This window comes from Sturnira hondurensis, unplaced genomic scaffold (genome assembly GCF_014824575.4).
Source record: "Sturnira hondurensis isolate 20B ecotype Veracruz unplaced genomic scaffold, ASM1482457v3 Scaffold0019428, whole genome shotgun sequence".
Classification (NCBI taxonomy): Eukaryota; Metazoa; Chordata; class Mammalia; order Chiroptera; family Phyllostomidae; genus Sturnira; species Sturnira hondurensis.
Window position 1 is genome coordinate 1,461,364 of NW_028092059.1, and position 27,036 is coordinate 1,488,399.

General features: G+C 40.3%; 1 protein-coding gene and 1 long non-coding RNA gene across 3 annotated transcripts in view; one reads left to right on the top strand and one right to left on the bottom strand.

The window, feature by feature from the left end:
• The window catches only part of ZEB2 (zinc finger E-box binding homeobox 2), a 135,949-nt gene extending 132,278 nt beyond the window's left edge, over positions 1-3,671 (bottom strand). The window contains exon 1 of the mRNA XM_037027773.1: positions 3,650-3,671. Within this exon, the coding sequence (XP_036883668.1) occupies positions 3,650-3,652 (3 nt within the window). The 5' untranslated portion in view covers positions 3,653-3,671. The remainder of the gene's footprint in view (positions 1-3,649) is intronic.
• Positions 3,048-27,036, top strand: part of LOC118974380 (uncharacterized) — a 42,473-nt gene continuing 18,484 nt past the window's right edge. The window contains exon 1 of one of the 2 annotated variants that reach the window (XR_005063886.1): positions 3,048-3,403. This is a non-coding gene — a long non-coding RNA (uncharacterized LOC118974380). The remainder of the gene's footprint in view (positions 3,404-27,036) is intronic. The other variant, XR_005063887.1, reaches the window with a different exon arrangement.

Genomic DNA, 27,036 nt, shown 5'->3' on the forward strand with positions numbered 1-27,036 from the left:
CTTCTGTCGTAATCCAATCAGGTTACATAGGTCCTAAACAAGAAAGATATTTTCCACATCTGGAAGTCAGCAATTTAGCAAGTACTGCACATTATTAACCAATTCAGAGCCCACTTCCCAAGGGAATTTTTTTTTTGAAGTTTAAGTGTTCTTAACCAATGCTCTGCTGTTTTGTTAATCAAAAAGCTGGTTTACACTGCACATAATTGGAACTAATATAGAAGTAAATAAAGACAGCCAAATTTGAGGATGCTGAGCACAGGCATTTATCGGAAAAGGAAGAAATCTCTTAGCCTCCAATGGTTCAGGCTCAATTTCTTCAAGAATTGTGAGGCTTTTTTTTTTTTTTTTGAGAGTGAAAGTGCTTGCGAACCTAAGAGCACAAATAAACTTCCAGTCCCACAACCTTAGGGCTTCTTTGCAAAGGTAAATGCAGAGGTGTCAAGAGGACTCAAGAATAGCCTCATGCCATTTTTTCCCTGCATTTTTGTAACATATTAATATTGTTAATATGTTACACCCCTGTTTTCAGTCTGATGAAATCTGAAACAAATAATACCCTGAACCAACACTAGACTTTACTTATATTAAGATAAACTGCTCTAACTNGCATTTATCGGAAAAGGAAGAAATCTCTTAGCCTCCAATGGTTCAGGCTCAATTTCTTAAAGAATTGTGAGGCTTTTTTTTTTTTTTTTTTTGAGAGTGAAAGTGCTTGCGAACCTCAGAGCACAAATAAACTTCCAGTCCCACAACCTTAGGGCTTCTTTGCAAAGGTAAATGCAGAGGTGTCAAGAGGACTAAAGAATAGCCTCATGCCATTTTTTCCCTGCATTTTTGTAACATATTAATATTGTTAATATGTTACACCCCTGTTTTCAGTCTGATGAAATCTGAAACAAATAATACCCTGAACCAACACTAGACTTTACTTATATTAAGATAAACTGCTCTAACTGTGCTTTGAATGTGTGCCTAAAGCAAGACTTTGAATGTAAGAGTCACTTGGCAATTGCACTCAGAGGAGGAAAAAGCCACCACATGGGTTGCCACATCCACACTCCCAGAGGTGCATGTCTTTGTATTTTGTATGTTTATTTTGGGGGGGGAGGGGAATAGCCACCAGCATGAGTACAGCCAATTCTTACTTTAGGATGCAAGAAAGTCAGTTCTCACAGATGGCTACAAACTCACCTCTTTCCTAACTTGAGTACTTATTACAATGAGAATAGCTGGGCAAATCAATCCTCTGCTCACCCCATTACAGATAAATTACCTATAGAAGAGGACCAGTCAAGCTCATCAGTCTAAAAACTAATAAGAAGAAAGAAATGAAAGATTTCCAACATGGGTCAGGCACATTCTCAATTTGTTTAACATTTTAAAAAATTATATATATATATATATACACATATACATATACATATACATATATATATATGCCATATACACATATATGACTTATCAAGTCCCTGTTCTAAGATTTGCCTCTATTACTAACATCTTTTTTCTTTCTCTTCCAACCCCATCCCTTTTAAAAAAATAAGAACTGGAATTCAGCTTTCTCTAGAAGTTTGCTTTCCAGTTTTCCCTCTCCAATTCCGGGGGAAGCAGGAGCCCATTGCATGGAGTGCTCAGGGCAGGACCCCACCCCAGGAGCCCAGGTAGCCACTGAAGACTCACCCAGACACATACACTCCACAGTAAAACTTCAGGTCTAAGAATCCAATCGAACGCTTAACGTATCACTTGTCTTTATTATGTACAGTATGTTAATGTCAGGCTACCTAGGCTCTGACTTACAAAAAAAGACTCAAGTATTTCCACTAAAAACACCTAATCATTTGATTACTCTGGGCTCAGTAATTATTCAAGTGGCAGCAGGCAGCCCCAACACTTAGCACTGGGAGTTCCGACATGCAAGTATTTAACCAGGGGTAAAACAGTAATCTCTGGGGTTCCCATCAAGGTGAATATTTGGATGGCGGCGCAGGAAGTGTCCCCACGACGGGTGGGTACGCCATCAGGTTGCGCCCCCCCCCCCCACTCGCCCATGCTTGGCACGCCCCTGGCACTTTCCTTCCTATTTGACCTACAGAATTCCCCCCAACGCAGAGGCGGTGGGATCGGAGAAAGCCGGAATACACATTGGTCCCGAACACTCCTTTAGTCAGAAGGCCAGTGGGGACAATGGGGATAGTGGAGTCTGCGGGATGCATGAGCACGGGACGCAGGGAAAAGTCGAAAGAGGGCTGGGGGTTGCTAGCTTTCCTCTCCTCGAAGAGCAAAATAAGTCCTGCAAATGAATAGCTTCTTCCTCGTCTTTCTTTTCCATTAATAATCCGTTCCGAGATTAGCAGAGACCAAGGGGATTAAAACAACAGATATATGCAAATATGAAATAATATTGCAGTCGACATTGGAGGGAGAAAAATAATTCTTTAGGATTTCTTTGAGTAAAATAAACTGCCTCCTCAGGATTCCCTCCACCCAGGCAGAGTGAGAAGATGCACTTTTGTTTTCCTATTCCCTCTAGCCAGGACCTGGTGCCTGTCCCCCCATTCACCTCTCAGTCTGTCAATTTCCTAAACTTTCACAGCCGCTACTCGCCTCACCCTTGCCCCCCGCTCGGCTCCCGGGCCCAGATGCCCGAAAAGATACAATGTTTCTGCCCTTGAACACACAGGCTGTAGAAGTAACTAGAATTTGGCCACGGCTTTTTTTTTTAAGCAAATTCTGTTTATTTTGTACAATGTGGAGAAAATTTTTTAAAAGGAATTTATTCTCGTTTTGAAACAGAATTGATCTTTCATCTGGAGGAATTATTTTGACCCCATGTTGTTACGCAGGAGATGAGCAACTTCTTAGTTGCAAGCAAAGGGTGATAAGGGGTCCCCTGGATAGGGAGTGGTGGAGGGGGGTTGGGGGCGGCAGGGGTCCAAGCCAAGCCAAACGGTTTTCTCACGTGCAAACTCGAAATCCAATCCATTCGGAGTTAAGCCTAGCATGGGGCGGGGGGGATCAGGAGCATCTCTCTGAGAAGCCCTTTCAAACAAAATCAAAACAGGACCGGACAACCTCAGACCGTCCCTAACATCCCTGCTGCGAGGCCCGCGGGTTGTGGAATCTCGCACGTCACCTGGCCCCAGCAGGGCGGCCAGCTGAAGTGTTCATTTAATTTAATTTAATTTTATTTGATTTTAATTTTTTCAAGTTGAGGCTGAATCTCGGCTTCAGTGCTTTTGCCGGCCAACGTCTCCTCCACTGACAGGAACCAGCAAACTTCAAGACTCACATAAGCGTCTTAATTTATTGACGCAAAACAGGTCTGCTTGTGGCCCCAAATTCTCGGCGCGCTCAGTCCCCCGCGCCCCCAGCTTCGGTCCCTCCATTTGATCTCTGGGTAAGGCCCCACTGCACGGGCGGAGGAGCACGTGGGGGGGGGGCGGGGGGAAGGGGTCGCTCCGGCCCGCCCGCCGGACCCGTCCCCGCCCGGGAACCCCGCGACCCCCGCCCCGCCGCCCGGTCAGCTGACCTGGCTTGCTCGCCAGCTCCCCGCCCGCCGCCCCGTTTCCGGTCCCCGGGGTCCGAGCGCTGCGCGCGTTGCGGGAGCGGCCGCAGCGGGGAGGTGATGCAGGGGGCTGATTACCATGAGAAAGGCTGTGCCTGGAAAAGCCTCCTCCACGCGACTGTCAGTCTCGCTAAACGGAGGAGGGGTGTCGTTGGGGGGGGGGGGGAGGATGGTGGTGACGGGAATGGGCCCTGTAGGAGTCACCAGAAAACTTGGACTGAGTTGGATGCGACGCAGGCCCGAGGAGGTGGCTTTCGCCTCCAGTTGGAAGGCTGTGGCGTTTAGGGCGCGGACGCCAGCAGCCTCGCCAGGGAATTGAAAACCAAAAGCCCTTTCTTCCCTACCTCCCTCTTGCTCTCCTTCTCAGCCCTTCCTGCCCCTTATCCCGATTTTCTTTAAATTCTTTCCCAATTGCATTTCCTACATTCTCTTTTCTTTCTATTTGATCTCTCCCTTTTGCAATCTCTTGTGTTTCTTAACAGACTCTCTTCTTCCTTGCTCTCTTTTTCTCCCTCCTTTATGTGTCCATATTTATCATTTCGTTTTGAAAACACAATGTTAAATATGTAATTAATCTACCAGCAGGAGGTCAGGGACACCCTGACTAAAATAACTCCCTGGGTCATCAGAGAACAAGTTCACCAGGTGTCAGTGAAAAGTAAAAAAATAATAATAAAAAAATAATAATAAATGTATAAATCAATATCTCAGTAATCATAATTGCTTTTTATTCTGAATTATCGCATCAGCTCAAACTGACTTTTTAAAAAATAGTCTTCCTAAAAATGAATACTTCGAATAGAGAAAATTTTAAGAATCAGGGCAATGTGAGAAAATTTCTCATTAATAGTGATATTTTAGCAATGCTTAACAGACTGTAGAGATTACAATAGTTACTTTAAAGGAACTTAAAATGTGCTTTTTCCTTTAATGACTATCTGGAAAGTGTAAAACATTTCCCAAAGCACGTCCCCACCCCTAACAGAGATCAGCCTACTCAGAGCAAAACACCATGTCATGCATTCTGTCCAAGCTAAGCAGACACACAACTTGAGTTGTTCGGTTGTTTCCGTGGCCAGGTTGCCTCAGTACCTAGCAAGTTAGTGAGCACAGGGTGCCTATGTCATTAATTTGCCTACATTTTTTGTTCTGTCTTTCGTTTGTCTTTCATTCATTTGGGGCACATTTGTTCTCTTCTTAAAATTCAGAGTTTTCACTTGTTTACAATTTGTTTATTTTGTTGAATTTTTAAAATTTGCTAGAGATCAGTTGAACATGTATATGAAGCCCTTTTCAGGCCCAGAAAAATAAAGTTGCATTCAAAAGATGCCTTTTATGCTTCATAATTATTAATTGGCATTTTATGATGAATAATTAATCATTTGAATAATTTTGGTATCTCTGATCTGAACACATATTTGCATATCTAATGTTTGATTTTAACTGTTTTTGAAAAAAAGTTCATTCTCTCAGGACGAAGAAACAAAGTAACATTTAAATGTAAGCTTTCTCTTCAACACTTGTAAAAGTTTATTTATTGATTTGAATTATTCTTTCTAGATACCCATAAAACTTAATTTGTAAACAACTTACACATAGAAATCACATGCAAACATGTGACAGAACTACAATTAATTAAGAGAAACAATACCCTATTGTTTCTCTATTGTTTACCCTATTGTAAAATCAAGTCACTCTCCTCTAAATACAGAGATGTGCATGAATTAGGCAACATATTTTCTTATCGGAATTTGCTCACTGAACCTTTTGGTTATGTCAGTTTATACATGTCGACAAGTAAAACAAACAAACAAACATTAAAAAAAAAACCTGAGGAAAAAGACAGATTCCAGAACTGGTGCTTAAGAAAACTTAAAAAAAATTTAACTTATTGATATGTGGGCTGATTTAGTTATTTAAAAATTATTAAGCAAGCATATCCCTGATGTAATTATCCCCCTGTGTCTGTTGAAGCCCGGAGTATCTATTTTGAATACTGGCCCACAAATTACTACCTTTGTGATCACAGGCAATTTTCTCTGAGTTTGTTGCCTTATCTACAATGTTGGCATACTAATAGTAGCTATTCCTTAGGGTTTTATAGAGACTTAAATGAGGTAATACGTGAAACCACATTAAAGTGTAGAGTAGCTTTATTATTATAATGAAGGTTTGAAAAAATAACATGGAACCTATAGATCAATTAAAGACAGTATAACTATTTTTTGACTGCTAAAAGCAACTATTTAGCTTCTAGTATTATTCATAATTTTCTATTGAGAAATGAGTGCTGTATCATTAAGTGAAGAAAGAAGATAGAAAGCATCATAGGCTTTATAGCGGGTTTTGATTCTTTAGACCTGTTTGAAGGATGCATAGACACAGACATGAAAATAAGTCCAGTATTTATTTCTTCACTTAGTTCAGCAGTTAATTTATTACATTCAGTAGGGTCATAGTTTGGTTACAAATATCAGACTTCTTTCAGTACAACTGTATGAGCTTAAAGCTGCTCATGCTCTTTAGTAACACACTGTCTTTGAGCGTAAGGGTTAAATGTGCAAAAGCTCAGAAGTGGTTGGTCTTGAGTAAGACTTGTGAGGGGAAAGAAAGGGCAAATTTATAAATTTGGAGACCAGGAATTTGGCTGTCCAAGCACTATTTGCTGTTAAACCCTTCATAATGAACTGAGCATCCCCCTTTGGAACTGTAGTTATCCTGAGGTCTGAGCTAATTCCAAGTACCTATAGCGGGGAAGAAAATCAATTTATTAAATGGAAAATGAAAATTTTGAGTCTCTTAACCATCTACAAATCCAGATTTTGGGGGGGAGGAATGCAAAAGCTTCAATGCAAATGCTAAGGGGAAAAAAAGCTATTGAGATGTTCAATCTTAATACAGATGGATTTCTGTTGTTTTCCTTAAGACTCCTCAAAATCCTGACACGCTTACTTGTTTTCTTTCTCAAAGGACCCATTCCATGCTCCTTGGTGGTCAACCCTATCCAAAGGGCCATTTGGACAGCCTATGGGCATGGAGTGACCTGTCCCCTTTTGAAGGGAAATGGGAGCAGAAAGTGTTTGCACCTACAGCAGGGGTATCAAACTCATTTTCACGGGGGGCCACATCAGCCTTGCGGTTGCTTTCAAAGGGCTGAATGTAATTGTAGGAATGTATACATGTAAGATACTCCTTAACAGTTAAGCGAGAGCTTGGTGCTGCCACTGGGTAGAAACAAGGTGCTGGGTCAGATAAAACAAGGTGGAGGGAGGGATTTGGCCCGAGGGCCTTGTGTTTGCCACCTGTGATAGAGATTGTCTAGAGACCTGGGAATAACTTCATGCTACCTTGTGGTCTTCTTTGATAGTCCTTATTTTGTTAAAGTGTTCAAATTTTAATCTTTGTACTCTACTCAGTCTTAATTTTGTGCTGAGATTTTTTTCAGAGTTGTTTCCGGTATGTAAATATAAAAACTTCACTGTCAAAAATGATCCTTTCCATGGTATTCACAACTACAAAACAATAATAGCTAAGAAAAAAAGATGAAACAAAACCCTGCTTTTCTATGCCTGATAGTTTTAGTTGTGGCCTACAGAGAATCAATAACTTTCCCTACTATTCAAGTGGCTGATTCTTCTGTGGCCTTTCATGTGCCAGGCCCACTTTCACGGCAAACACCACATACACGTGACATCCAACATCCTCTCCCCTTTCACACACATCCTTCTGAACCTCTTGTGCCCACCCACTCTGCTCACTTCCTGGCAACCTACATCCAGCTGTCCTGGATGGTTTAGTTAGTCCTTGTTTCCGTGTGTGGCTTAGTTTGTCTTTTGGACCTAACATGTAGGCTCATTTTTTAAGTTATAATATTGGCTCAGGTTGAATGCTTTCTCTGGCTTTTTTGCTTCTGGCTTCCCAGATAGAGTGTGTTTCCTAGTTCGGTTTTCTCTCCAGGACCCTCCGCTAGGAAAAAGCTCCGTAGGCAGGTCCCTGCTAATTTTCCCCAGCCCCGTGTTGGGCGCAAGCACAGGACAAGTCAGTGATGAAGGCAAGATCATGATCTGGGCATACCCGAAACTAGTTTTTATTTTTTGTACAGTTTCTTTGATCAGTTGTTGACTGGGAACAGGACATCAGTGTCCTTGAAACTAGCTTCTATACCTTCTTCTCGATGACAGCATACGGTGTTGGCAAAGATAAAGGTTTTGGCATTAGATGAACTGGATTTGACTCCCTGTTTTATGAGTACTAATTGTGTATTGAAGACAAAACATTAAACCCTTGTGAACCTCAATTTAAAAATGAGCAAGAGAGCATTTATTTATTTATTTAGAGAGAGGAGACGGGAGGGAGAAAGTGAGGGAGAGAAACATCACTATGAGAGGGAAACACCTACCAGCTGCCTCTCCTATGAAAGGCAACCTAGGCATGAGCCTTGACCCGGAACCCAACTGGTGACCTTTCCCTTTGCAGGATGACATCCAACTAACTGAGTTACACCGGTCAGGGCTGAGCAAAAGGGGTTTTAGATTTAAGCTGGCTGTGGTGAGAAAATACAACAGTATATGTAAGATGTCTGGTACTAGGTAGGCATATCAATAAATAGGAATCCCTTTCCATGAATTAACCTAAAAATATCTGAAGTTAAATTATAGAAAACCAGAGTGGATGGAACAGGTGCTTTAGGTGATGTTTATTATTTGTAGTTGTTTTCTTGTTATTTATTTAATTATTTTATGATTCTATTAGGAATTATTTAACTGGTTCTTCCAATATCAAAAGTTAATGCCGACAACAATGTTGGAAAAGTAATGATGTAATTCCTCAGTTTGTAGTAGAAAAGGTAGGGTGTTCATGATATTAAGCATCATGAAACTAACCCCTGAGATGAATAAATGTATTTTACAACTCGATTATATATTTCACACTTCCATTTATAAGGGTTTTTCCACCTAATTCTCTCTACAGAATTTGGCATAGGAGGAAGTGCTCTTGTAGCCAGCTTACCATGGTCAAGAAGTGTCAAAGATCCACGCTGGTGTGGCTCAGAGGTTGGAGTGATGGCCTGCTAACCAAAAGGTTGCTGGTTGGATTCCCAGTCAGGACACAAGCTTGGGTTGTGGGCCAGGTCCCCAGTTGGGGGCGTGCAAGAGCTAACCAATCTATGTTTCTCTCATACATAGATGTTTTTCTCCCTCCCTGACTCTCTCTCTAAAAATAAATATTATAAAAAACTACAGAGGCTCGAAGGAATTGGGGCTGGAGGAGAAGGGATGGACTAGCACTTACAAAGTTTGCCTGCGCTATCTTCTCACTCCCCACTTGAATGCTGGAGCTTGGATTTAGGAAAAGAAATGTAAGAATACCTATGTAGTAAAGACATTGCTTCACCCTCCTGCCTGCAAATTTGGGAATAGGGTTGGGTCAGCAGGCCTTGGCATACTCTACTGTGTATGTGACTTTTCTACCCTATGCCCTAGAAAGGAGAGTGTCAGGGGAGGACTGGGCTGTGGACACAGGGAGCACATTGTTCCAATGGTTCTGCTACAGTGCAAACCAGGCTTCTTTTTGTTTCTCTGGAACTAACTTTGCTACACATGCAAAAAAATCTGTTCCTATTAGGTTTTTCCTTGGCCATTGTGGAACCATAAGTATGGCTCCTGTGGCAAAGGGGTAATTTTTCTGGGTTGAGGGAAGCTGGTTTACCTATTGTTCTTGGCACATGGCTAGCACCCTTCGAGACAAGATGGACAGAAAATACTTGGCCTTTTAAAAAAAGAAGGAAAATTAAAACCCCATTTTTTCAAAGTTTAATAGATCTATCTACTAAGTATTTGGAATTTTAGTTTGGAGAAATCATCATGGTCCTGAGTTATATTATTATCTACTATAACTTTGCAGTTATGGGAGATACTGAAAAAAATATTTATCGTAGTTTGTTTAGTTATTCAGTAAAGATGATTTCTATTGAATTTTTGGTTCTGTTGAGGAAGGTTTTTGTGTGATTAAAGAAAATGTTCAGGGTTAGGTGAAACACAAGGTCTGTACGGAAAAAGTCCAGCATTGTTAAAATAACAAGAACGGTTTGCATGACATCTATGTAACCTGGCAGCCAAGGACAGTGGACTAGAATGCACAGGTGTGAACATTGACAACTTCACTGTACTAGTCAGTGGGGGTGGTAGACACCCTTGAGTGAGCATGTGCACTGTGTGGCCATCACATTCAAAATGACTGAGTGAGTAGGGCAATGAATTTCCATCAAATTTTGTGTTAAGCTTGAACACCTCCAAGGCAATTACCTGAATGATTCAGAAAGTCGCAGCTATGGGCAACTAGTGATTGGCAGCTTCGTCACGACAACCTGCTTACTCATGCATCACGTCTTGTGCAGAGATTTCTGATGAGACATCAAGTTACCCAGTTGATTCAGTCCCCCTCCAGCACAGATTGGGTGCCCTCTGCCTTCTGGCTTTTCCCAAACCTAAAATCACCTTTGAAAGGGAAGAGATTTCAGACCTTCAATGAGATTCAGCAAAATATGACGGGGCAGCTGATGGTGACTGGGTGAACTGTGTGAGGTCCCTACATGCCTACTTTGAAGGGGACTGAGGTGTCATTGTCCTATCTACAATGTGTCTTGTATCTTTTTATCTTCTTCAATAGACTTTTTCTATTACATGCCTGGATACCTTCTGGGAAGAACTTGTATGCTTGTGGATGTCATTTAGAATCACACTGACCTCTGAATTTGGGGCAAAATAATGCTTTTTATGATACCATAGCCATCACTTGGAAGTTTTTAATCATTGCCTCAATTAAGATCTCTAAATAGTAATTTATTTGACAAAGAGAAGCAATGTGTTTTTCTTAATCCCCTGGAACAGTGCCTATTACGTAGTAAGTATTTGTTGTTGTTTATGGAATTTGCCATTCATCAAAAAGCTGTAAGGGCATGTAAACTGATCTATTGCACACTTGCAATGGCTTGAGAGAAGAGTGAGGATAGATGAGGGCAGCAGGAGGGACCACAGACACTTAGGCCGCACAACCTCCTTCTTATCATATGTTTCCATTACATTATTTAATCCAAACTGTTTTATTCCTCTTTTCTGTGTCACTTTATGTATTGCCCCCCCCCCAAAAAAAAAGAGAGAAAAAGGAGCAAATGCAGAATTCTGTGTATATATTTGTCATTACCTTTAAGCGGCTCTAATAAATCTTTTTAGGGTTTTTTTTAAGTAAGTATATTAAAATTTAATAAGAGGTTTTCCCTGAAAAAGAAATCATGAGGAGAAAATGAAGTGGACTAGGAAAAGTATAGTTTGCTTCTGAAGGCCAGTGTGAAGTTGTAATTTAGGATCAATGATGCCCTCACCTTCCTGACATGGCAAAACACCCAAAGAAAGGAAACAGAGAAGATGGGGAATTTTGTTCTGTTTCTCTTTCAATGGGCTAGATCATTTTCCTGCCAGTAGATGAATTTTCATGTAGAGAAGTATTCAATGGTTGCCCAAAAGTGTATGAAACGTGGGAGCCCTATTCAGGCCCTCGCCTCTTCTTACCTTTCCTTTGATGTTCTCTATTCAGGGGAAACTACTGTCTCTCCAAGGTAGCCTTGTCCATAGCCTTTACCATGCTTAGCTTTTAAATCGTGAGTATGACCCTAGGATTTGAAATTTTCTCTGGACGCAGAAGATTGCCTGGAGGAAACAATGTTTACCTGCACTACGTGATGAAGTGCGACAATTCAATACTATTGCTGTACGCCCAGTGCCTAGCATGGAGTTTGGTGCGTGAGAGGTGCTGAATAATGTGTCCTGAATGAATGAAAGTAGGCATGCATGAATAATGCTACCAGACTTAAGGCAACAGATGTCATTTGTTCCACATGGGGAAAAAAAGGAGTTAAAAGGCATTATTAATGTAGGTGCAAACATCACCTGTGGTCACAAACAACATCCTGATATTATTTTTGAATTCTAGGTATAATATTTTATTTCCAGAATGAAAATACCTAAATTACTTACAAACCAATAGATTACAACAGTCCCTCCACCACTCACTTGCAAAGGAAATTTTCAATACAAATAAAGTCATACATATTTATACTAGGGTAATTTAAAATAACTTCCTCACATAAGCACAGCCACATTGAAATAAAATCTTGCCAACACTACTGAGTACATTCCTTTAAGGAAAAAAAAAGGCTCCCTGTAGTGTCCGAACTATTTAAAAATCTTGCCAGCTTCTTCAACATACATCAGTTATCTCTCTTCAAATCAATGAGAAGAATTTAAAAACTGCTTCATCAGGACAACTGTTACCCTTTCTCATACTCTAGTTAGAACCCAATCTTCTAAAAAGGACCATATTTACAGCTTCTTTTGAAACTTTGAAACCATTTGGCTATGTGTTTGCTACATTTTCTCTTCCTGATTTAATTACTAGGGACATTTGCATGAAAACAGGAGGATAGGGACACAAGATTTTTGTCTTATGAGTTCATCTGTTTCTGACGCTTATTCCCCACCTGAGACCAGTATCTGTTATTACAACTGGGAGGGCGAGAGCTAGGAAATGATGAAGAAGTGGTTGGAAGTGAAATAAAGTTCAGAAGTAAGGACTCAGGAGGCCAAGGGGTTGGTGGATGATATGATAATGAATTTTCTTCCAGGTCACTTCTTTACAAGGGGTCCGTCCTGTCAGGGACATGTGCTATTGCTACAAAACAGGTTAGAAACCTGGGAAACTATACAGAACTTGAAGAAGTTGGTGTCTCTTTCAGAAAACCATGCCTAGGCAGTTACTATGTCACAGGTGTCCCAGGTGCCAGAGAAAACAATGAAGGAACCAAGTGTACTTAATCTATGAACTCTAGAGATGGCTACTGAAAGTTGGAAAAAAGATAAAACAAAATGTTCCACTAATTCTGATTGCCTTGCAAATGCTTGTGTTTTTTTACAAGGAGAATCAGAGATTACTGGGATAGCTTCTGAGCATCTTCACCTGGAGTTCAATGGACATGTAGCTATGTACATACTCAAAGCTGGAGTCATAATCTTCTGCTAACTTCTTGCCTTCTCCCAATTCTTCAGCCTGCTGAATGGGCACCATGGCCCATCCAGGCTTGCAAGCCTAAACCCAAGGCTTGGAATTAGCCAAAAGTTAATGACCTGTGACTCTTTTCTTTTGTTTAATCTCCACATTCAGTTGCTCAGCAAGTGCTAATAATCTACCTCCCCAGGTTCCTCAGATGGGCTCCAAGTCCTCAAATCCTCCACACCTACACCCCAACCCTATTTCAGCGGCCCTTATTCATCCTGGAAGATGGTGCCACCTCCTAACTGACTTTTCCATTTTTCCAGGCTTTCCTCCCTTGTATCGGTTCTTCACACAGTCGCCGGAGTGAGCAACTGATCTGCTGTAAAACATAAACAGGCCTGTCCCTTCTGAGCACGAAAGCCATTAGCAGTTCCCCCATTACACACCGGCTGTACTTTTCAAAGTCAGGTGACCCTAAGGATGGGTGTTTTAATATTTAGAAATATTGTTTTGTAATAATAATACTTCAACTGAAACTTTGCTTCCTTCCCATAGTTTTGGGTAAAATTCAAAATGAAGAGGGGCCCTTTTAATTCTGCCTGTCCCCAGGGTTGGAGTACCCAGTGTGAGAAGAACAGTGCCAATGAGATAAACTCTACGCTCTTCGGCAAAGACTGCGAAGCCCACTGAGGGCCCCGTCCTCCAGTCCCACGGCTCTTCAAATAGCACATTAAGCCTCTGTACTATTGTTTGCCCCCCCCACCCCCCAAAAAACATGCTGTCTCCAATGTTCAGCTTTTGCCTCTGCTATTTACCCTATCAGGAATATTCTTTTCTACTTCCTTCATTTGTCTGACTTCTCTGTTGATTCTTTAATTCTGCTCACGTGTCATCTCCTTCTGGAGTCCAAGGTGGCTCTTCTGCGTCCTCATAGCACTTAACACTCTTCACCGTAGTCACTTTTGGATAGATCTTCTCTCAAGTAGAACAAAACCTCTGTGAGGCCAGGACACTATCATTTACATGTTTATACTCGACATGAGCTGAGTGTTGTATCCCTCACCCCTAGTGTGATGCTGGGACCTCTGGGAGGTAATTATGTTTAGATGGGGTCACGAGGTGGGGGGCATGATGACATTAATGTCCTTATAAAAAGAGTAACACAGAGATCTTGCAGTCGCCATGTGCTTGCACCAGCCAAAGGTCATGTGAGGTCACAGCAAGGTGATGGCTTCCGGAAGCCACTTCTTAGCAGGAACCGAATCCACCTGTGCTTTCAGAACTGTGAGACATAAATGTCTGCTGTTTAAGGCACCCAGTTTATGGCACTTTGTTGCAGGAGCCCAAGCACCGAGGCGAAAGCACTGATAGAGACCCTGATAAGGATCTAGCACATATGAGTTTTTCAGAACCGAATATAAATGTCATGGTGCAAACGGACTCCCATCACTGGACAACGAGCTCTAAGTGTGTACACGTTCCACTGACAACAGATTTAGACGCAGGAAAGCTACAGGCTTCCCATGCTTCATATTAATAGGGTACATAGAACTTGGAAATGTCTTATTGAAAGTTTTGGAAACCTTGCATTGAGTTTAGACGTGCATTTGCAAAAGTCTTAAAATGAAATATCTTCCACATGCAAAACATTTCCACATTTCAAAGCTTTCAAAAATGCATTACCTCAGTTGATCCTTACCATAAACTTTCAAGGTCGGAATTATTATTATGCCCAGTTTGGAAAAGCAAGGAATTAAGATTTTGATGGAGTAAAGCAAAATAATCCTACTCATTTGGGAAGTCCTAAGTATGTTTAAGATATGCAAACATATTTGTGAAGCTGGTAAAGGACAACTATTGTTATTCTTATGTGACAGATGAGGAAATAGGATTTGAAAGGACTGGTTCAGAGTCGCATGGGACTGCCATGGAGGTGGAAATTGAATTCAGTGTCCTGTGACTCAGGTTCGTCCCAACACAGCCCCTCATTCAGAGCGATCATGTATACTGTAGGCATACTTAAAAGGATGCCTTGGTTTGGGGAGAGCAACCTGAAGGAATTGGGGTTTTTTTGCTTTTTTGTCTGTAAGTAGTTTGTCATTTGTGGTTAAGTCCACAAAGACACAAAACCATAAACATACTTGTCCAAGAGAGTAATTTGGGAGTTAAATAGGAAAATTAATTTGGTTTATTTCAGATAAAAAAGTAGGGGCCATAGGGATCATGCAGAGATGGGACGTTTAAAATTTTGTTTCTTTTGCCAAAAAGTCATAAAATTCTTAGGGTTTTTTTGTGTTATGTTTGTTGTATTTTTTCATTACCATTTAGTCCCCTTCTACCCCCTGCCCCCAGCAATCCCCACACTGCTGTCCACGTCCTTGAGTGCTTTTTCCTTTTTGCTCCATCCCTCCACCCCCAGTACTCCCCGCTACTAGCTGTCATCCTGCTCACCATCTATGAGTTTGTCTCTTTTTGCTTGTCAGTTGAGTTTGTTCTTTAGACTCCATATGTAACTGAAATAATAGGGTATTTGTCTTTCTCTGACTGGCTTATTTCACTTAGCATGATGTGCTCCAGGTCTATCCATACTGCTGCAAAGGATAAAATTTTCTTCTTTTTTATGGCTTGTATTCCATTCCATAAAAAACTCCATCTTTTGTGAGTGGTATTCCACTGTGTGAATGTCCCACAGTTGTTATCCACTCATCCACTGATGGACATGTGGGTTGCTCCCATATCGTGGTGATTGTAAATAATGCTGCAATGAACATAGGGGTGCTTAGTGTTAACTAAACATAGCAAGACTATGTAAATATAGATATCAACAATTTTCCAGAATTTTTTGGATAAATGTAAGTCTTGACAAAATGTGTACTTTTTAATAGCTCTGTTGTCGAATGAAATGCTACTTCCAGTAAGAGTCTATCTTTTACTTTTATTTATTCAGAATTTCATAAGTCAAATATAACAGATATTCTTTTGAAGAGACAAAAATTTTGTAAAAATTAAAATGATAGATAAGAGATATTATTTAATATATTTATGCTTTAATTCACTGTTCAGAGGCCAGTGCTACAAAATAAATTATACATAACTGGGAAGGAATACCTGAATGCAAAGATACTTATAATTTTCCCCCTACCTACTCCTAGAAATTGGTTAAGCAATTTTTCAAACAATGCTTCTATGCATGAATATGTTAAGGTTAAAATTTGCTGGCTAATGCATCGATGTTATCAGCCAATTAATAAATTCAAATATGTGAGGACCTTTCACTTCCTAAGCTAATGAATTGCTTGATAATTACACGCATGTATCACACATTCATTCACTTAACTACTGCTTGTTAATTCCCTACTGTGTGCTGGGCACCATGCAGAGGATAAGGATACAGCAGAGATAAAGACAGACCTAATCCTTGCAGGCTGGAGGGGAAGACAGACTGTGTGATGAATGCTATTGGGAGTAGAGGAGGCAGGCCCATCTAGCCCAATGATAGCGACACAATAAAGTGAAGGCGAGAGTAGATCTTCCTAATGCACAAAAGGTCAGCTCTTTAAAATCCATCAAATAACAGTGAAATCAGTTTAAATCACCTGTGACAGGTTATAACCCTCCCAGGCTGGGCTAAAGGCAGGTTGGGACCTCACAGTAAGTTGGAAGGGAGAGGGGAGAAAGCCCAGTGTCAGAGCTTCAGGGCGGGGGCCCAGGGACCCCCAAACAATAGGACAACAGCTAAACGGCCCTGGTGCACCAAGCTCGAGAGGCTGACCTCAGTATCCAGGGTTCATTCTGGTGGACCTTCTTGCCAGCTACGCAGTAATGACTCTTACTCTCTGGGGGTTCTCCCTTGTCTGTAATAGGACCCCAAACAGCTACTGGGTCTCATGGATAGGCTCTATCCCCCCAACAGGGGGCATTGACAAGGGTTAGACGGGGGATCAGGGGAGCAGCTCAGACTGGGGGTCAGGCCAGGGCACTTGTTCCAGCAGAGAACCAGCATGCCCAACGGGCACCACAGCAGGAACGGTGAATGCATCAGAGGGGCTAGGGTCTGGGGCCGCTCCCTAGGGAGTTTTTGGTGCCCGAGCCTCCCAGGTGACAGGCTCAGTGCAGCCGTGTCTCTTTCTTCCCGAAACAGCCTCTTCCTGCCACCACTGCCCTCCTCTCCATAGTATGTTTGTTCGTACTCCAACACCACCTCTCACACCCAAATGTTGAATAAGGCTCCTGTGTGCAACAAGAACAATGAGCGGTTTTGAGTAAATTCGGCTTTTGTTGGAAATAATATTTTCAGTAATTGTCAATGTATTAAAAAATAGGTAGGGCTTGTTTTTTTCTGTAAAAGCTGTGACGCTTGAAATTAAAAGAAATAGAAACAAGTAATTTTAATATTTTGATTTTTTCTGACTCTAATGGTTATAATCGTTTTAAACCAAAACCAAAACCAAACAAAAATAACAGAACTAGAAAGAAGACTTTACTTAGTGAATGCATGAATTTTGTTTAAGTGTCTTTACTCTTGGGATAACTAAGCAGCACACACACACATTGGTTATCATATAGTGGGTTAATTAGGTCTTTTGAAAAGACCCAATAGATTATAAGCTAATTGTTTATGGTTTTGCTCAACTTATTTTTTTTTTTAGAAAATAACCTGGGACTTTATTTTCCCTTTGAATGTAAGTTTATTCTTAAACCTATGTTCCCAGGTGTGTGTGTGTGTGTGTGTGTGTGTGTGTGTGTGTGTTTTAAGGCTGAGCTAGGCAACTCAGGTGTTAACTCTACCACTTAACCACTTGGGCAAGTGATTTTGGCCAAGTCACTTAACTTCTTTGGGCCTCAGTTTCTCCATCTGTGAATGTGAGATAATAGCACCAACCTAACGGGATCATGATTTAGAGCAAATGAGACAGCAGGGATCCAATTGCCTGTTAATTGTCAAGTGCAAAGGCAAGTGTTTGGTATTTGCGTTCAGACGCAGGTTATGTCCACGTTGCATAAACCGAAATGTGAGTGCATTCCACAGCTCAACCAGTTCCGGAGGCAAGGAGTGGGAAATGGCAACGAGTAAGAGGGTCAGTGAAACTCTTGGCTTCTAACAAGTCTCCTACAAAATCTTTTCTAACTGCATATTTTAAGAGATGAGGAAAGATAAAAGAATGAAGAGAACTGCCCTTTTCCTCTGACCGTTAAAACATTTCCTCTTCCTAAATAACTCAGCTATAGAAATTGAAGGTTAACGCAGTATTGAAGGTGGCCATTGAAAGCACTGTTTAGAATGCTGTCTTTTGAAAGTGAGGTGCCATGAACACGGACTCACATCAAACAGAGGTGGACATGAGCAGAACAAGCTTGTCCACAAAGCCCTTCCCTCTGTTTGGCCGTGAGTCACAAAAATCTGATGTCTGCGTGTGAACTGCTTCTGTGAACAAAAGTTGAAACTTGTGTGTGTGCCTGTGTGTGTGAGTGTGTATATTTAATATGTGTAAGGAAGAATGAAAGTGAGATACCAAACTCTTTCACTGACTTCAATTTAGGGCCAAATTTTAATAACCCAGCTGTCCAGATGTGAGACACTAATGAGACCATAAGGAGTTCCTGGACAGAAAAGGGAGAGCTGGCCCAACGGCCTGTCTCCTTCAAATCTGCTGCAACACACCTCTCTGTGTTGTCACCATACCTTCCACCCCCTCTGCCTACGTAAACATGTCCAGCCGTCTCATAGACTCATTTTTACTTTATGTTTCACTCAATGGACTTATTTGGCAATTTGCAGTATTTTCCATATGCTGGTGGGTCTTTGGATGAAGTTGCCCTACACTTTCACTACTTCTTGACTAATCACATGAAATATTCAATAATAAAATAGGTATAGCAAACTGCACTGGAAATTTGGAAGAAATCAACTGAGAAAACAGCATACCTATAATAAATTTAGAAAGAAAAAACTTCATTTGCCAACCTATGTTTTAATTTTTCTTGAAGACGTGAAGATGTAGGTGGGGAATGATTAGGGTGGGTAAATATAAAAACTTTTTTTTGCTATATCAGTCTCACTAACAAAATTCTTAGCAAGAAGAAAATGCTAAGCTCAACTTGGAAATAAAATGGATCTGTTGTTTTATTTTGGTTGGATTAAAGTCATATTCCAGATAATATTTTTATTAATTTTTTAATTTTTAAAGATTTTATTTATTTATCTTTAGAGGGGAAGGGAAGGAGAGAGGGAGAGAAACATCAATGTATGGTTGCCTCTCATGCATCCCCTGCTGGGAACTGGCCTGCAATCTAAGCATGTGCCCTGACTGGGAATCGAACCTCGATCCTTTGGTTTGCAGGCCTGCACTCAGTCCACTTAGCTACACCAGCCAGGCCTATTTTCTTAATTATATCAGTATTTCAGGATAACATAAATTTGATTTGAATTATTCAAAAATTAAATTAGTCCTCTGAATCAGTGTAGAAATGACTTTACACTAAATACTTTTCCTTAAAACTCTTCAAATGACTGAAGACCAATGGCCTTGGGGTGAAGTTTTAGGTTGACTGTGCGAACTTCTGATTGGAAAATGCACTAGAAAACTTGAACCAAGGTTTGATTGGAGCTTATGAAACTGAAAATAATGAGTTTTTCCTGAGGAGAATTAATGAGTCATTGGTATATAATTTAGTTGAATATTTTACATTTTCATTTTTTAAAAATCTTTTTAAAAGATTTTCTTTATTATCTTAGAGGGGAAGGGAAGGAGAGAGAGAGAGAGAGAGAGAAATATCAATGTATGGGTGCTTCTCATTCTTCCCCTGCCGGGAACTGGGAACCCGGAACTGGCCTGCAACCCAGGCATATGCCCTGACTGGGAATCGAACCTCGATTGTGTGGTTCGCAGGCCCGCGCTCAATCCACTGAGCTACACCAGCCAGGGCTACATTTCCATTTTTGAATGCCATTATTTAAACATTATTTCAATGTATGTGTGTATTTATTTAATATACATGTGTAGAGATTATACATCGATTTCCCTTTTTATTGACAAACAGGTAGGATGAACAGCCTGCCCCAGCTCACCCTGGCATTGCCTGGTTTTAGCCCTCCAAGTCCCCCTTGCTGTGAAACCCCTTAGCTCCCTGCAAACAGGTGCTGCACAAACACCTGTAAGAGGAACGAAAATAACTAGCTCCCGAGACTGGCTTGGTTTTTCTGTCTGCCTACTCTTCTGACTCTGGGAACTCAAAAAGCAAAGTGTTACGTAAGCATTCCAGAGCCTGCTCTCCTGTTACAACAGCCTGTGTTCGGGTGTCAGCCCCTTGGTGGCTGTGGTGGAAGATGATCCGTGGGACATTTTTTTCTTTTAAATTGTTTATGAGCTTGTACAGATGATGGTTTATTTAAAACAAACAAACAAAAAGGGCTGGAAAAATCAGACCTCGTATTTTCTTCTAAACCTTTCTCCCCCAAGTTGCTTGCTCTGCAGACGCACTGAGGGACCGCTTGTGAATCTCCTACCCTGAATGATCTCAGAAGCCTAGACAATACCCCGTTTTCCGGATTATGGTAGGAAGAAATGATGCGCATTGAGTTATTTTCATCTTTGTGCTTTGCAATTAGAGGAATTCTGTATTTGGCTCATTTTAAATCTGTGGAGTGTGACTTTTACGCTTTCTCAAGGAGGAGGTCTCCATGAACAGCATGCCCGAGCCGACTCCTTACTGATTTTTAGCTTCAACAAAAACCCTCTCCAGGATTCCTCTCCCGACACCTGCTGTGCCAGGCGTTGTATAAAACAACACTCTTCGTGGTTAGATATGATCTTATGGAAGGTGACCCAGAGATTTTACACACAGAAGAACGTAACCAGCCACTCACTCATTTCTACATTTTTTATGCGCGCCCTGTGTCTCTATGGTAGCACACTGCTGTGTGTGTGTGTGTGTGTGTGTGCGTGTGTGTAAACACTTAGCGTTTAGCGACAGAACATGTCACCCATTTCATTCCTGGTCACCATGCTGCATGACTGATCCATTTCATAGGATGTGTTTAGTATGGTTCATTGCCCACTGGTCTTATTATTTAACAATTTGCATTAAATTGAATTTTCTATTTACAGGTGTAAATGGAAATTTTGGCTTCTGAGAATTTATTGTTTAATGGCCACGATGTTCTTGGTTGAATTAGCTCTGCCAATATTAGATTGTGTATACCTAGAATAAATTTGGTATATTTAATTAGAATAGCCTCATAATAGGAACTTTTTTAAAAAAAAATGGCTAAGCTTGAGCTACTGAGGCCAGAACAGTGTCATTAGTCTAGGAGACATTTACCATAATTCTCTAGAGGTTTTTAAAAAATCTATGTGTATTTCTTGATGGATCAGAGGAAGTTAAATTAGTTGTAATGTGTATAAATTACTCAGAAGTTCAAAAAGCTTGAAACCTTTATCATCTGCTATAACATTTTGTTGATAACTGGAAATTTCTCATTTTAAACTCTCCCGGGTGTGCACTGTTTGCTAGGCTCTGCCTATATGCTTTACTCATCTTGCTTCTTTAAATCCCCAAGAAATATCTTGTGAAGTGAGCATTACCTTTGTTTCTGTTTTGCAGGGAAAGAAGACCGAAGGCCTGCTTGCACACAGACCCAGTGAGTGACAGAGTCTCCACCGCTACATTCTGGGCCAACGATTCCCAACTCCATGGCATTGTCCTCCTGCCACTGTCCCCATGGCCCGGCTACCCCTTCATGCCTCATTGTTTCAGAGGATGTTAATGACATTCACCGCCTTGGACTTGAACACATTGTTCCTCCTTACCTTCTCTGCCTAGCACACTCTTAGTTTTGTTTTTGCTTCTTTTTGTTTTCATCCCCTGGAGTGGCAACCAGCAGTAATACTGGACTTTGTGTGCTTCTAATATTTTTGTTTTTAATTTCTCTCTCCTTTAAAAACATCTTTATTGAGATGTAATTTATGTACCATGTGACCCATGTAAAGCCTACGATGGAATGGTTTGTAGTATATTCACAGATATGTGTAAGTATCACCCGATTTTATTTTAGAATATTTTCACTCACCCCAAAGAGAAACTCTGTTACCTTTAGCTATTGCCCCTCTCCTCCCACTTTTCCATCTCTCTCAGCCCTAATCAACCATGAATTGACTTTCTATTTCTGTAGATTTGCCTATTCTGGACATTTTATATACATGAATTACATAATACATGGTCTTTTGTAACTTGCTTCTTTCACTTAATGTGATATTTTCAAAGTTCATTCACACTGTAGCATGTACCAGTATTTCCTCACTATGGCTGAATAGTATTCCATTATATGGATATATCACCTTTTATTTATTCATTCATTTACTGATGCAAACTTAGGTGGTTTCCACTTTTGGTGATTGTAAATATTGCTGCTCTGAACATTGGTGTACAAGCTTTTGTTTGAAGACTTGTTTTCCTTTTGGATACACAAGTCTTGACCAGAAAGTACCCAGCCATTCACTATTTAAATACAGACATTTATTGAAAAAGATCCAAGATACAAGAAACCTTGTTGGTAGGATAATGGCAACTCCGTTCCCTTTGAAGTAGGCACCTTGGGACCTCACTCCCAATAGCCATCAGCTGCCCTATCACATTTTTCTCTGAATCTCATCGATGGTCTGAAATCTCTTCCCTTTCAAAGGTGACTTTAAGTTTGGGGAAAAGCCAGAAGTCACAGGGTGCCAAATCTGGGCTGTAGGGGGCTGAGTCATCTGGGCGATTTGATGTTTCACCAAAAACTCTGCACAAGACGCGATGCTTGAGCGGGTGCATTGTTGTGATGGAGCTGCCAATCACCAGTTGCCCAGAGCTGGGGCCTCTGAATCATCCGGAAAGTTTCCAGGGACAAATGTTCAAGCTTAATAGAAAATCTGCTGCAGATTCATTGTTCTACCTGCTCAGTTATTTTGAATGCAATGGCCACACAGTACACATGCTCACTCAAAGGCATCTACTAACCCCACTGACTACTATAGTGAAGTCATCACTCTTTACACGTGTGCATTCCAGTCCACTCTCCTTGCCTGTCAGGTTATCAAATTTTGTCATGTATGATGTGAACCCATGTTTTTGGCCCAAACTTTCAGGGGAAAAAAAAGCTGTGTTTTAATTTTTAATTCAATTATTTATTTATCTATTTATATTTAGATACTTGTTTTTTGTATTATAAAGGAATTTTGGCATTTATTTTTGAACGTATTATGGTACAAGTAATTTTATGCAGCAAATAATTACAAAACACAGGAACAGATACAAAGTATTTCTGCCCGTGTGTAATACACAGCCTTATTTTTCCCTCAAAGATCTGGGCAAAGAAGGGAGCATTATAGATGGCAAAATTAGGTGCATTGACATCAGGTGAACCATTCTTGTGATATTAACAATGGCTGGACTTTTGCCGGACAGGCCTTATATATGTCAAGTGCGCTGCATCCGAGTGAAACAATTTTTAGATAGTAAAAACTTGACTACTTCTGTTTTTAAGAATTTGTCCCTTCGTCCAATATTTATGCCGCATAGTCAAATTTTCCTTTTACCATATAAATTCTACCTTAGAGTTATAAGAAAGATTGGTAAGAATCCATAGTAAACATAAACAAGAAGCATTATAACCAGTATAGGGTATTTATAAGTACACTCTAGTTTTATGCTGATTTATATATTCTGCTTTCTGAGTATCTTTCCGGGATTTTCACTAGGCTATTAAATATTGGGAATCCACTCCATGACCGTGTTTTGGGAGCAGGTATAAGTGGAAGAGAAGAGAGATCGGATGGCTGTAAACTTCAAATGACTTTAATGAATGAATGTTCTCATTCTTAATATCCTGTTTTGATGTTTCACTTATTCTTCTTGTGTCATAATCTGCAGTCATTGCTCTTTATGCTTTTTCCAAGGTTTCTTTTTTTAAATAGAGTCCTGTGTTAGCACTTGGCATATGTCTTCCTTGTCGGTGACATAATGAAAATTAAACGAAAAAAAAAAAACCCCAAACCGTCCTTGCATGCATCCATACAGGTTGGCTGCTTGTAACTGCACCAGGCTGCAAACTGTGTCACCTTATTAAATTCAGCAAATTGTTCTGAACATTGTCTCTACAAAGGTTTTGGAAGGGCTTTACTGTCAGGTCAGCTTTCTAAGAGCTAGAAATATGTCAAACCTGGCAGCTTTACCTTTATTTAAGAGCCAAAATACAAATAGGTAGATTACAAAGCAATCAATCAATACAGCACTGCAGGATGTCATGGTTGGCATTGACCTCAGAGCTCTGTACCCTCATTTTACAGATGAGTAAGCTCATCTGTAAACTCCGCAGGAGATGGGGTTTTTCCTTGACTCAGTTATAGCTAGCCAGGTAAACTTGATATGCTGCCCTGCCTCGATTTCCTTAGGTGAAGGAGAGGAACTTTCCCTTGTTTAGATGGTCCCCCAGGCATTTTCCCACTTTGGATTTCCATGGTGCCACGACAGATTGGATATATCATATCTGATGCATTTCTAGTCCTTAAAAAAGCCCTGACATCATACAAAAGATTCTTCTAATTTCTTACCGGGTCTCCCTATATATTCTGTAGAAGTTAGGCACACTATCAATTTATAGTTATTGGCAAATTCATAACTTTTTTTCACTATTGAAAGAATAAACAAATGAAGATCTTTTTCCCATTCAGAGCATTTTTTTCACTTTTTCCCCTCCCTGGTTTGTTGTTGTAGGGTTGCTTGGGGATATTAGGTTACTGATCTTTGTTTTTCTTTCTACAAGAAGCTTTCACTAAAGTATTTTTTTGGGGGGGGTCATGTAAGAAACAATGATTCTCACATGCAAGTAATTAAACGGATGTAAGGCAAGAAAAAAAGTGGCACAAATTTGAATTGCTTAATTTTCTTTCTTTCTGAAGGCTTGTGGAGCCTAATCGGGAAGTTATGTCCAAGAATGCACAGGCTTTCTGAGAACATTTGCTCTCTTACGTTGCATTGAAATTTGGGGTGAGTTTGATACTCCTGCAAGGCCTAGGCAGGCAAGCTTGGCAAGTTTGGCAAACGGTCTAATTTGATGTGATGCACGCTTTTCTACTCAACTGTAACAATCTATTTCATTCAGATATCACCTGCTATTCTTATGGCAAGTCTTTGGAATAGAGATCCTAAATGTGTCAAAAATATGTAATGTATTTGTGATTGAAATAAATAGAGACCAGGGTGACTTAGCAAACTTGTTTTCACATGTGCTGGCCAGCACTTGCAGAATTCTAAAGTAGGTTATGTTAGCCTTTCCACTTTCAATGCCTTTATGGATGTGGTGTTTATATACCCTAGATTTTCCAGGGCAACCCTGGATTGTAAATATTCTGTCCTGTTGTTCCCATAAGTACAATCATACTTGTCAAGCTATGTGTCATGAGTTTTGGTTTGGAAAATATGGACGCCGTGTGTCCATCAGAGCCTGTTTTTCCTGGCCTGATGCCTCCTGCTGTTGCTCGGCCGTGCCCTACCGCTAGTCCACTTCCCGTTCTCATCAAAAGCTTGTTTCTGTTTCAGTCCACTTGCTCTCTCGGCCTAGTGTCTAGGGGGCAATGTGAACAGTAAGCTAATCTGTGCTAATGGGCAAGGAGGAGAAAATCAGGGTCAGGAGAATCTGCCTATCTAGAGTGTTCTGTGTCCTCCTGGACAGCTTAAGTGGCACTCTGGAAATGGTACCTTGGATTCATTTATCTCTAAGACAAAGTAGTTCTATGGTTGGTTGGTGAGGGCAGGTTTCTTGGAGGAGGCAGAAACCCCCACATTCCATTGCAAGGGTGGCTTCCTACTCTCCGTCTCTTGGTCCAGCTATGCATACGTGTTCCAGATATGATTAGGTTCCTGTAACAGTAGGAGAGGAATGAAAGGCCAGTGTGCCAACTTTATTTCTCTGCCCACAATTATTTCTTCTGGTATGTGTACACGACTCAAATGTCTTTTTACAAAGTTGGAAAGCAAAATTGTTCTATGACAATATTGGCTGAGACAGCAAGACAGAGCTATGTCTCTCCATTGTTGTTAAATCCCTGTTCCTACCCAACACTGACGTTTCAAAAAAGCATTCTTTAACGAGGAGGCTAAGTTTAACATTTGTAGGATGATATTTAGGGTCATTTGAAATATTTTGTAGATTTCAGGTTCATTGCCTGCCATTTTCTTTTTAGCCTAACCTTGTTACTTTTGTTTATTTTATGTGATTTTATTCCATAAACATATAAAGATTTCCACTAACTATCCAAACAGCTTGCTTTTAAAGTCTCTGTTTAAATACTTTTATTTGTATCACGGTTTTTTTCTTGTCTTGGGTTAGTACTTAACTGTGATAAATTTCAGCTGAATCTCCTGTAATTCTTTAAAAATAACTCCTGATTTCTCTGTTAAGCAGTTTACATTTTACAAATTCAATCAGTGTTCCTTTTGGCAGTTTGTATTCTCTTAAATAGCAACATTAGCACCTTGACTTTTCAGTCCTGAGAACATTTGCTAAACAAGACGTTTTCACTACCATCTATTATTTTTGATCACACATGGTTATATCTCAAGAACAATCTCTTGAGATTGTTGACTATTTGGGAAAGTAGAAGAGCAAGCAAACACCTGGCTTCTTTAGAAACAAGATACAAAGTTAGCATCATTATTATCCTAATCAATAGCTGAGGATTTAAGCTGCCTTATGAACAAATCCACGCTTTCCTTACAGTCTATTATCAGTTTGTTTTTCTTGATCTTTTATGTCTATATTCATCTAATTTAATGCTAACATTGTAGAGTCACCTGGTCTCTTTTGTTAACTGTAATCTCCTAATAATCGTGTTTAACGGAGGGTTTAGTAGGTACTAATCATAATGAATTCTACAAGCATGACAACAAATCTGAGAGATCGGTCTTATTATCCCCATTTCACAGATGGAAACATGGGTTTTGAGTGAGTAAATCATATTTTTTTTGGTGTCACAACCCGTGCGAATGAGGCTGAAATTTAAACCAAAATCTGCCTGACATAAAACCCCCGACTTTTAACCACTGGGCTGTAGTACTTCCTGTTAACGATGGGTAAAGTTGTCTGTTATGTAAACCAACACAGTCATTGACAGTGGACTTCCTTCTTTTATACTTCAATATGTACATATAATCACTTAATGGTAACTTTTTGGTTTTCTTTTTTATTTGAAAAATGCCCCCAAAACTACATCATGTATTTGTAAAATCATATGAAATAAGGAGTGAAAGACTCCTCCGTCCCTCCAAAGTCTCACACTCCTTGGTATGTGTGCTTTCAAAGTTCTCCCAGGCATAGCTAGATGGTACTCTGCAGACATTTTCTTTTTAATTTTTAAAATCTTATCTTGAGGTTTATT